The sequence below is a fragment of the Sarcophilus harrisii genome, chromosome 3, assembly GCF_902635505.1.
Source record: "Sarcophilus harrisii chromosome 3, mSarHar1.11, whole genome shotgun sequence".
Lineage (NCBI taxonomy): Eukaryota > Metazoa > Chordata > Mammalia > Dasyuromorphia > Dasyuridae > Sarcophilus > Sarcophilus harrisii.
This window is the reverse complement of record NC_045428.1, coordinates 366,535,561-366,547,647: the sequence shown is the minus strand read 5'-3', so window position 1 is coordinate 366,547,647 and position 12,087 is coordinate 366,535,561. Positions and strand designations below refer to the sequence as shown.

General features: G+C 34.0%; 1 protein-coding gene across 1 annotated transcript; it reads left to right on the top strand.

Annotated features, from left to right (window-relative positions):
* The first annotated feature begins 16 nt into the window (after positions 1-16).
* Positions 17-11,910, top strand: MAIP1 (matrix AAA peptidase interacting protein 1). Its single transcript, XM_023499367.2, has 5 exons — positions 17-734; positions 3,706-3,777; positions 4,778-4,904; positions 10,110-10,257; positions 11,660-11,910. The coding sequence occupies exons 1-5, from the start codon at positions 255-257 to the stop codon at positions 11,736-11,738; spliced, it is 906 nt and encodes a 301-aa protein (XP_023355135.2). The 5' UTR covers positions 17-254; the 3' UTR covers positions 11,739-11,910.
* Positions 11,911-12,087: the final 177 nt, after the last annotated feature.

The following is a 12,087-nucleotide window of genomic DNA, read 5'->3' as shown; positions in this document are numbered from 1 at the left end:
TCCGTCCGGAAACATGACCAACGAAAGAAAAGGTCCGCGTGTCAGCCAAGCTGGGGATGGTAGTGGTGGTATTAGCAGTCAGGGAAGGATGAATTGAAAAAAAAGTTGTCACTGCCTGCCGCCGGGAGGCAAAGCTGTAAATGGCCGGACCTCTCCGGAAGCAAATGCAAGAGATCCGGCTTGCTGCTGTTGAGTTTCCTGCCCGACTCTCTTTTGCGGTTGCACTGGCCAGGTGGGGGTGAAAGGCCGGCAAGATGGCGCTGGCCATTCAGCTGCCCCGCTTCCTTATCGCCCGGCTGCTGACTGGCAGAGCTGCCCGCTCGGCCCGGTTCGGACCCGCAGAGGCGTTGGCACCCTTCCCTGGATACTGCTGCTGCCTCAGCCTCAGCCTCAGCCTCAGCGCCCCCGGGGCCGGCTGGGCCCGAGCGGCTGCGGCCCCCTGCTTCAGCCGCCGCTGCCGCCCCCTTCTCGGCTCTTGCCCACGCCCCGCTGCCGCCGCTGCCGCCGCCTTCGTGGTCCCGGGCCCTGGCCCCTGCCCCCCGCCTCCCGAGAGGAGTTACAGCAGCACGGAGGAACCGCCTCGGCAGCAGCCGCCACGGCACCAGACCAGGGTAATGTATTTGGGCCTCTTCAACCCCCTCGTCTGGCTGCGCACCCGAGTCTACGCCTTCCTCATCTGGGCCTATTTCGACCAGGAGTTCAGCATCGCCGAGTTCACTGAGGGAGCGAAGCAGGTTTGTCCGCCCCCTCCCATGCAACCCGATGCCTCGGGGCTTAAAGTGTGTCTGGAGGGGAGGGGGAAGAAGGATGAGCCCGGTTGTCGGTGCCAGGGTTTCCTTTAAATTTATCCTCGGAAGATCTGGATCCTTGGGATTTGGGGCGAATCCTTAACTTCACACAGTTGACCGCGGCTTCCTCGTTTGTATTAGGAGGGAATTGGACAGGTCTGTGAGAGCCTGCCCAACTCCACTCAGCACTCTTTATTTGAAACTATCTGGAGCGGGGATCAGATGAAACTTTTATAAAGGCTATTACTTCAGGTTCTGTTTCTGATGTTTGCTCTCGGAGAGAAACATTATTATGATTATTCCTGTCATGTCATTAATGTTCCCTGTGGCTTTAAGACGGGTGTGTTTTGTTCATCATTCATTGCCTTTTCCTTGACACGAACAGCTCAACCCAACGAACTAACATCAGAACATTTAATCATGGGAATTTGACAGTCTTCTTTACAGGAACTATAATATAATTAAGATGCTAAATAGAATTTAAATCCTTCACATTCTTGAAACAGTAAATAAAGTGATTGGTTGTAATATTGTATCTGTGTTCAGAAGGTTGTTTTTGTCTTATCCCCAGTCAATAAATATCTATTTATTAAGTGCCTATCGTGTTCCCATTCTGTACCAAGTTCTAGAAATAACAAATACAAAAGCAAAATAATTCTTGTTTTGGAAGTGCTCACAAGCCAAAAGAGGAGACCACATACACATGTGTATATGTGTATGTGAGTGTGTCATATACATGTAATGTATTTAATATGTAAGCAAATTATGGTTATAGCTGAAAGATACCTGAGTGATCAAAGAATACAGTAGCTTAATTTCCCCAAAAAAAGGACCTGGTTTTAAATCCCAGTTCTGAAATTTACTATTTTTCTGGCCATAGGAAAGTCACTTCACTCATCTAAGCTTCAGTTTTGATATGGTTCAGATATACTTTCTGATACAAGAATTAGAAATTTTTTGAATATCAGAAGTGCCATGTTTCTTTAATCCTGGCTAGGCCAAAGAATGACTGAAGGCCACTGATTAGACTCTCACATATTCAGGAGGCATGGAAACTTGAGGAAGACAAAAGATATTTAGAGATAACTGGTAAAGAAAGGAAGAGAAATGAATGAGACTTGTCTTATTACTTAGTGTTGTCATTAAGAGCCTCCTGTTAACATGTATACTAATATTGTATTTAATTTATACTTTAATATATTTAACATGTATTGGTCAACCTGCCATCTGGGGGTGGGGGTGGAGGTGGGGGTGGGGAGGAGGAGGGGAAAAATTGGAAGAAAAGATTTGGCAATTGTCAATGCTGTAAAATTACCCATGCATGTAACTTGTAAATAAAAAGCTATAATTAAAAAAAAAAAAAAAAAAAAAGAAAGAAAGAACTAAGGGGGAAAAAAAGAGCCTCTTATTAGCAAAAGTTGGTGGAGAAAACAGAATCAAGTTCTAATCATTTGCTGTTTAGGTCTTGGGCTAGTCTTGTAAACCTTCCTATTTGTCAATCTGTAAAATGGAGATAATAATAATTGACTTCCTTGAATCAGAAGATACTTGTGATAAATAAATAAGATGGGGTAGGTGAGGTTTTTTGCACTGAATAATAGAAATTTAGAAGACTATAAATGTGATCTGGTCTTTTTTTTTTTTTTCATGAAGAAAGTATTGATATCTCAAAACTAACTAGTAGCAGTGCTTGAAGAAAAATCCACTTTTTCTGTCTTCCCAGCAAGTGTCCTTTCTTCTGTACCAAGCTATTATACATATTTGACAATACTGTATTATAGCAGAGTGATTCTGCCATCTTCTTGAAGAAAAATGTATGTGAGGATCATATAGCTAATATTTCCATATTTAAGGATGAAGATGTATATCTAGAGTATATGTAGTACCATGCTGGGACACAGACATATCCTTCCTTCAAGAAGCTTACAGTTAATATAAAAGAAAATGAGACACATTAAAAATCACCCCCCCAAAAAAAAAAAAGAAAAAATGTCCCAGACTTGTGATTTCATTGGTGCAAGCAACTCCCAATTAAAAAAAATATACTACTATCAATGCTGATCAACAATTACTTTTCAGCTTAGGGTCTAGGACATTCAAAGGTTAAACAACCTGACCAGAGTCACTCAAATTAAGGACCTCTAATTCCAAATTACTCATTCCTCTGAACCATATATACATACAAACATATACGTACATACACACATACATATAGTGTATATTTTGTATAGTGGAATGAGTACTGAAATATATTGTATTATATTATGTACTATAAATATAACCACATATATGTATATGTGTATGTATATGTAATTTACATTTATATACATTTATTCAGACAGGCTTATGTGTGGTACAGTAGTTTGAGTGCTGGGCCTAGAATCAGGAAGATCTCATATATGGTTTGAGACATTAATTATGTGATCCTGAGCAAATCATTTAATTTGTTTGCCTCAGTTTTCTCAACTGCAAAAAGACAATAACAATATCTACCTTGAAGATTGTTGGCAGAGTCAAATGAGATATTTGGAAAGCATTTAGCAGTCTCTGGCATATAGTAGGTCTAAAATAACTGCTTATTCTCTCCCCTCCCCACTAGACCATGTGAAAAATGTTTGGCAGATGCAGAAGGAAGACTAGATCTCTTCTAGATCTGGTTCATTGCAAAAGTCCCACTGCTTGCATCCTTTTCAAGTGAGAATACCACTACCAACTTTTCTCTGCCTCTATTTTTTCTTCTATGAGTAAAATGTTGAGAGTCGTGTCCAACTTAGCATACTTTTGAGTCAATTACTACTGAAAAATCTCATGTTACACTTCTATAGTGTGTATTGTTTATACTTGTATATAAGAGGAAAAGCCTCTCTCTTGGTGTTGTGAAATATCTAATCTCTTTTTTTTTTCTTTTTTGATGAAGGCTTTTGCTCATGTATCTAAGCTGCTTTCTCAGTGTAAATTTGATCTTCTAGAAGAGCTTGTAACCAAGGAGGTAAAATAATAAGTTTCTCTCTTTAAAAAAACAAAACAAAACCTAATACCTTGATTTTATATTAAGCTGCTAATTTTATGTATTTGAAATATAACAAAATATTCTTTGTAAGCACTCCCAAAGAATGCCAATATTATATATGTGTGCTGCCAGGTAGGAGGTGGTGGTGGGATAGAGTGATAGATTTGGAATTGGAAAGACAGTTCATATCCTACTGCACTAACTGCATGACCCCAGTGAAAAGACTTAACTTCTCCTACCATCAGTTTCCTCACTTGTAAAATGTGGTTACTCATAATATCTTCCTTATAGGATCGAATGAGAGAAGAACATAAGTAAAGTGCTTTGCAAATTTTACAGCAATATATGTGGTAGTGATTATTTTTAGAAGTTGTCAAAGCAGTGAACGCTGACATTTTAGCACATATAAGTTTCAAGTAATTTGGTGAATATGATCTTATCAATATGCATCCTTCCTCCATTATTAAAGTTCACAAGCCATCTATACCTTCTCATGCTGTGTAACTCTTATTAATATCTTCCCATAAATCTTCTACCGGAGTTCCACCTAGCACATTGGGGTGGTTCTTTGAGATCTCTGAATATTGGCTGGGTACTTTACTGTGTTTACTTTCTTGTTTACTGTTCCTCACTCTGATTACATGATTGGCTCATCTCTATATTGTTTAATGATGTCTTTGATGTTACTTCTGTATTACACCTAAAACAAAGATAAAGATAACTAAATTGTAACATAATTAAAGATAAAGTGGCATGTTTAAATAGCTTTTTACAACTTTGGATCAAGAATAATTTGCTTGAATATTTAGAGCTTTTCCAGGCTACTTACATGAGGATTGCTAAATATAGTAGTAAAATTTAGAAATGAGAAAGAAAATGTATTTCCTTTTTTTTTTTTCCTAAGCGTTATTTAGTCTTTGAAATCATATTTTAATTGGTGAATTCAATAAAACTATTGGCTTGATTTTTCCAAATTCAGGTACTCCAAGTGTTGAAGGAAAAAGTCGCTTCACTGCCTGACAACTATAAGACTGCACTTGCTGCTGAGTTAGATGAAATTGTATATACTGCAACAGGTGACATCTCCATTTACTATGATGATAAAGGTATGAATTGACATATACATCTGAATTATCCATAGTGACAAAGTTGAATTCAGACAGATAATTCCAAAATTATGATCTCCATTGCTTTTGGATAGTTTTCTTGTGTCTCTTTGATTTTATAGGATCTAAGAATACTGAAATATTAAGCTTATTTTATGAAAACCTAACTCAGAATGAACTATAAAACTGCGCAAAGCTTTTCTCTGTCACTCTCTTTATGCTAGTTAAAGATGTTATATCTCAGGTCGAAGAAAATCATCAGCTTGAAATGTATTACCTTCTTTTTGAATTTGCCCTATTCATGAGTCATAATTTGGCTTGAGTTTTCTAGGAAGTAAAGATGAGTTTAGTTTTAAAAGTTTTGCAGTGAATGGAGATAGGTTTGGATGTAGGGTAAAGGAAGAAAAAAAACTAAACTATATTGAATCCGCTAAGAACTGATAAATAGTATTACCTATTCTGGTTATTTAATAAGGATTTGAAAACAAGTTAAGTTTCAAAACTAAATTGTGTGTAACTTGATTATAGTACATCTGAGTAGAATGGTAAACTTTTATTTTTACCATGGATTTAACAAACAACACAAGCATTCTAATATATAACATAAAAAATATTGCATATGAAACTATAAATGTGAAGTTAACGTGAAGGGTTCTTTTTGCTTTTGTTGTTGTTGTTGTTGTTGAGACATTGGGGTTAAGTGACTTGCTGAGGGTTATACAGCTAGGAAGTGTTACATGTCTGAGATCAGATTTGAACTCAGGTCCTCCTGACTTCAGGGTTGGTGCTCCATCCATTGCTCCACCTAGCACCCCTGTGAAATTATTTTTTAATGGATATTAAATTTAACTATAGTAGTAACAAATTGTCTCATTTGTGGCAGCTTTAGAGTTTCTGGGGTTTTTTTTTACATTTTTTAAGGTCTTGTTAATGTTCACTTATTTTTTCTTCTCTATTAGTCCCACGTGGAAGCCTCCCTTATAACATTAGTATTGTCAAATAAAACCCATCAGAACCATATCTATATCTGTCCAACTCATTCTAAGACTTGTCTAATCTTGTCATTTCCCCCCATTCAAAAAATTTTTATGACTTCCCTTTTTTTTTCCTAGGATAAAACAAAAACTCTTTGATCTGGCTTTTAAAGCCTTCCTGGGTCTGATTCCATCTACCATTGTTCCAGACGTTTTAGGCATTTCTCCTTGGGAATTTTAATTTCTAACCAAATTGGATAACTAGCTGTTTTTTGTTGTCTTTAAATCGCCAGTACCTCTTAGAGTGCTTTGCATTTTGTAGCAGCTTAAATTTCTTAAATGAATTGAAAGTCCATTAACTATTATCTTGTAACTGATTCTAATAAACATATTTATCTGGTTTTCTAGCTTACAGGAAATTAGAAAGAATAGCAGTATTATTAAAGGAAGAAATGCTGATATTTTTACAACTGAGGAAGATTCAAATATAAAACCTTTTGCAGCCCAGCTGAAAAGTTTACAATATAAGATGTTTTTATGGTGACAAACGATTCAACAATACCCTGAGGACATTGCTTTATTACAACACAGAATAATGATGATGATGATCTAGAAAAGATGATTATCTCATATATTATCTGTTGGAGGTTTTTTGTGGATAGTGAAAAAGTTTTATTAACAGAAATTACTAATAGATGTCGCTAATTTTCTTTTACTAAAAATTCAGTTTTATTTTGTTTTCAACTCTGAATTCTCTCCTTCTTATCTCCCCTTCCCCTACATGGAGAAAGCAAGGTAAACAAAATCTATTGCAAACATGTATAGTCAGTCAAAACACATTTCTGCATTAATCGTCTTCAGAAAATTCCTAAAGCAACATTTCTCAATCTTCATTCTGAATCTGTCACCTCTTCATCTGGAAGCTGGTAGCATGTGTTATGAGGTCTCTAGAGTTGTGATTGATCATTGTATTGATCAGAGTTCCTTAGTCCTTCAGAATTGTTTGCCTTTACAATATTGTTATCTTATATGTTTTTTTCCCATTTCTGATGACTTCATTTTTCATTTATGTATCCCTTCATTATTTCTTAAAACACAATAGTTTCCCATCCTATTCGTGTACCATAACTTATTTGGCCTTTTACTAGTTGATGAGTATTTCCTCAATTTCTAATTCTTTGACACCACAAAAAGAGCCACTATAAATATAAATATTTTTGTATACATGGGTTCTTTTTTTTTTTTTGGAGGTATAGACTTAGCAGTATTGCTGGGTCAAAAGATATGCACAGTTCAGCAGGTTTCTAGACATAGTTCCAGATTTTTTTTTTCCCCAAGTGACTGGACCAATTCGCAACTCCATCACCAGTATATTAATATGACTGCTTTCCTACAACCTCTCTAAAATTTGGTATTTTTCCTTTTCTGTCATCCAATTTGCCAAGTATGAAGTAGTAAAGTATGTCAGAAGTTGTCTTAATTTGCATGTTAATATTGGTTATTTAGAGCATCTTTATATTTGACTTGATATTGAGCTGTTAGGTGGTGTCATGAATAGAGTGCCAGAGTTCAAATCTGATTTCGAACACTTAATAACTGTGTGATTCTAGACAAGTCACTTAACCCTGCTTGCCTCAGCTTCTCATCTGTAAAATTGATTGGAGAAGGAAATAGCAAACCGTCCAGCATTTTTGTCAAGAGTTAAATGCCATACACAACAAAGAGTCAAACACTAATGAGTAGCATTGACAATTGAGATTTCTTCCTATGAAAACTGCCTCTTAGTGTCCTTTGACCATTTATAAATTAGAGAAGGGTTCTTATTCTTATCAATTTCGTTAAGTTCCTTAAGTATCTTTTTAAAAAATAAGACCTTTATCAGAGATACTTAGTACAAAGCTATTTACCCCAATTACTTGTTTTTCTCACTTTAAATGTATTTTGTTTATATAAAATAAAATGCTAATATAATCAAAATTATTTACCACTTTTGAATCTTTCTGGTCATAAATTATTCCCCTATCTGTATATCTGATCAGCCTTCCTTATGTATTCCCCTAATTTGTGATAGCTGTTTTAAGAAGGAAGAAAAATATAGACTGAATTTCAGAAAGATTTTCTTTTTATAGTTATTTTTAAATTTGCATTATTTTATTGTTCAAAAATACTTATGGACAATGCCTCATTCCTGTGTTACACACGGGACTCTCTCTCTCTCTCTCTCTCTCTCACACATACACACACACACACACATATAAAACAACTCATTTACTTAGTTATGCAGTGTTTTCTTTAAAACAATTCTGTAATACATATAAACTAATGATAGCACTTTACAAACATTGCACCATTTGAATAGCACAATAGCTCTTTGAGAACTATCATCTTCATTTTGCAGATTAGTAAATTGAGGCAGAAAGAGATTGTAAGGTACAAGGGATTTTCCAGTGATCACAGCTAGCGTCAGAGGCAAGATTTAAATCAAGTTCTTTCTGACTCCAAGTTTAACACCCTTATCAGATATACCATGCTGCTTCTATCATTCTCATTTTTTATATGAAGAAACAGAGGCCCAGAGGAGTTAAATATTTGCCCAAGATTATATATCTAGTAATCAGAAGCAGAACTTGAACCCAGGCTTTATAATCCCAAGTCCAATATTTTTTCTAGTTTAATTATGAAAATGAATTACTATACTATATATTCAAAATGAAAAGAGGGCCTATAAGAAGTCAGTTTGAATTTAAATAAACTGTGCTCTGCTTTGTAACCTAAAACAGATTGTTCTTTTTATTCTTTTTCCCTCTTGTGGTCAATTTGAATGTTGAATTACATTAAATTAAATATTAAATTACATTATTTTGGGAATCCATATATGTTGAATAAGTTGAGAATATATTTGCAAAAACTTCACAGTGATTTGCCAATTTAGGAATCTGCAGAAAGTATATGTAAAACATCATGGTGATTTGTCAGTTTAGGATCTTTAGAAAGTATATGTATAAATCTGATACATAAGGTCATTAGATTGGTAAAAAAAAATAACTTTTTTAAATGGATTACAATTTTTCAGATAGTCTGAAGGATTACTTTGTTCACACCTGATTTGAATAGAAAGACTAGTCCATAGAAGTGCATTTCGTAGAAAGACTATTCCAATATTCCTGATAAAACTCTAATTGGAACCAAAATATTCCAGATTCAGCTAGTGGATCAGAATGTAGAAACTAAACAATATTCTGTCTGGTGTGATCATGATAATTTTATATTTTTTTCTTCCTATTTTTCAATGGAAGACAGTTTCTGTTGATTTGGGAATAAGATTGATTTTTGAGATTCTTTAATGTTTTTTTTCTCCAACCAGGTTAATTCATCCCTTTTTTTGTGCACCTTTTGACTTGCCATTATATGAAAATCTTACTTCCTTTTCCTACATATGACTATGGTACTGTTTCTATGCACGTCACAAATTTAAAAGAGAGTTTTCTGAGTTTATTAATTATCAGTGACTCCATACACACACACACACACACACACACACACACACACACAGTTTGTAGTTGTAGATTTGCAATGTTGATGTATTTGCTAAAGTGCATTAAGCAAATAATATTTTTACCACAAATGTTTGTAGTTGTGGCCCTCCTATTTTTAATTTATATGCATTGTTTATTAGGTACAGCAAAGTAAACTAGTTTAGATTAGTCTCATTTGTCAATTTGGGGTTCCCATATTTTCATATTTCAATTTCTTCTTTAGTAATCTTGTTGACAAAACTTTGTGTTCTAGTCTCTTTTCTAGAATAATTATGGTAATCTGGAGAGGTAGCTTTAATTTATTTTTAGAAAAATGGTATGATGTGTACTTTAACCTATTTAATATGTATTAAGACTACCTGCCATCTAGGGGAGGGGGTCAGGGGAAGGAAGGGAAAAGTTGGAACAGAAGATTTTGCAAGGGTTAATGTTAAAAATTACCCATGTATATGTTTTGTAAATAAAAAGCAATAATTAAAGAAGAAAAGAAAAATGGTATGATGGTTGTTAGGGAACATTTATTAGAAATATATATATATATATATTTTCTGCTCTTCACTGATTTTTTTTCCTTTTACACCATAGCTGTATTACATTCACCAATAACAGATATAGTGACAATAATTTGTAAAATCTTGAATGTTGAACTTATCAAATATTGTCTATTTTGATGTATTTTTTTTTTTCTTTTCAAGGAAGGAAATTTGTTCACATCCTGATGTGTTTTTGGTATCTAACTAGTGCCAAACTCCCTGATGAGACATTAAGTGGAACTAAAATATTTCAAGTTCAACTAGGGGATCAGAATGTAGAAACTAAACAGCTTCTTAGTGCAAATTATGAGTAAGTCTCTTGAAATTTCTTTATTTCCTCCTCTTGAGAGTAGAGAAATTGATACCAAGGAGTAAAATCTCATGATAAAAAAAATATGTAATTTTTAAAAGGATTGAGGAAAAAGAAATACTATCTGACTTACAGAGGTTTGATTTCAGAAATTTAAAAGGTAACAATAGTGCTAAAATTTAGTCAGATGATAGATGGATCATACTATTTGGTCTTTGAATGTCAGTGCCACAATTCTTAGTTGTCAAAATCAATCATTTTTAATAATAAAATGTATTTGTAAAGATATGAAAAATTTGTTTTAAAAATAGCCAGTTAAGGAAAAAACATTAGATGTTTCTACAGGTAAGAAAGTAGTTACTACATTATTGACCTTATTTGTTTTTGCTTTCAATTTTCAATATCATCCCGTAAAACCAAAAATAAAGGAAAGGGGGGGGGGGGGGGGGGGGGGGGGAGACAATTGAGCAACAAAGAAATATATCAACCACATCTAACATTATATTTGTATCCTACATCTATAGCTTCCCACCTGCAATGAAGGGAGAGAGATTCATTTTCTCATTCCCTTGTCAGCAACTAGCTAATTGACAGTTCTTAAAAAAATTTTTATATTCTTCATTTCTATATCTTAAAGTTTATTTTCTTTAGATTTTTCCTTTGATCATAGAGAGACCAGTAAAAAGTTCAAATTAGTTTTGTAGGCTCTATTCTTTGTTGGTTTTGAAACAGTAACCGTCAGTTTTGATAGTTTATTTTATAATAAAGTAGTGATAATAAGAACAAGTGTAATACCTATATATTTGGCAAAATTTAGGTGAAAGGTGATGCTAGAGCACTGAAGCATATTGTGGTGCTGAGATCAATTTAATTTAACAAAATTTAAGCACTGCGTCAGTACAGAGTCCTAATGCTTAGATAAGGAATATTTCCTTAGATATTAAAAAACAAAGAAAATCTACTTGTATTTGAATGAATGAAAGTTATTTTTTACAAAATAATACCCAAAACAGCAGGATGAAGAAAGACATTCATTATATATTTTTATGTATGAATATTACTCACAAAGATATATAATTTAGAAATTATTATTTTATCATGTGATACTGAGGCATATCAAATCATAAAGTCTTAATTTTAATTTGGCTAGCCACCAGAAAATATGCATTTAAACTTTGAACATACCCTTGAGTTATATGATAATTTATTTGGTTGGTCATTCGGTAAATTAAATGTTTTGCTTAGGTAGAGGTTCTTTGTTTTGGTTTACATTTATCATTAGACAGATATTTGCTAATTACTTGATTGTTTAAAAAATATAGGATAATTATAAATTATATAATTATCCAAGTGTTTTACAATTGATTTTATTATGAGTTTTTTATGCTATCTTTTGTTTTAGATTTCAGAGAGAGTTCACACAAGGAGTGAAACCTGACTGGACAATTGCAAGGGTTGAACATTCGAAATTATTAGAATAATCATCTTTCTCTTGGAAAATCAGCTTTTGGACTTTTAAGAACTGCTGTGACAAACTAAAAATAGAACTTTTGGATCATTTGATCTCCACATAATCTATTCTGTGGATTAATTTTGTATTTGAAATATTTACAGTATCTTGATGTGACACAATAAAATAATTTGCAGATCTCACCACTTTATATAAAATACTTTTTTAAAAACTAGACTTTTTGATGTTGTAAATGATCATTACACATATGCCATCAGGCATGGATTTTACTGCCCTTACAAGAGGGATTTTATAGAGAAATTACAAAACCCTAAAGACTTAAATATTTGGTGCTTAATTCACTTACAGAATTTAATCAG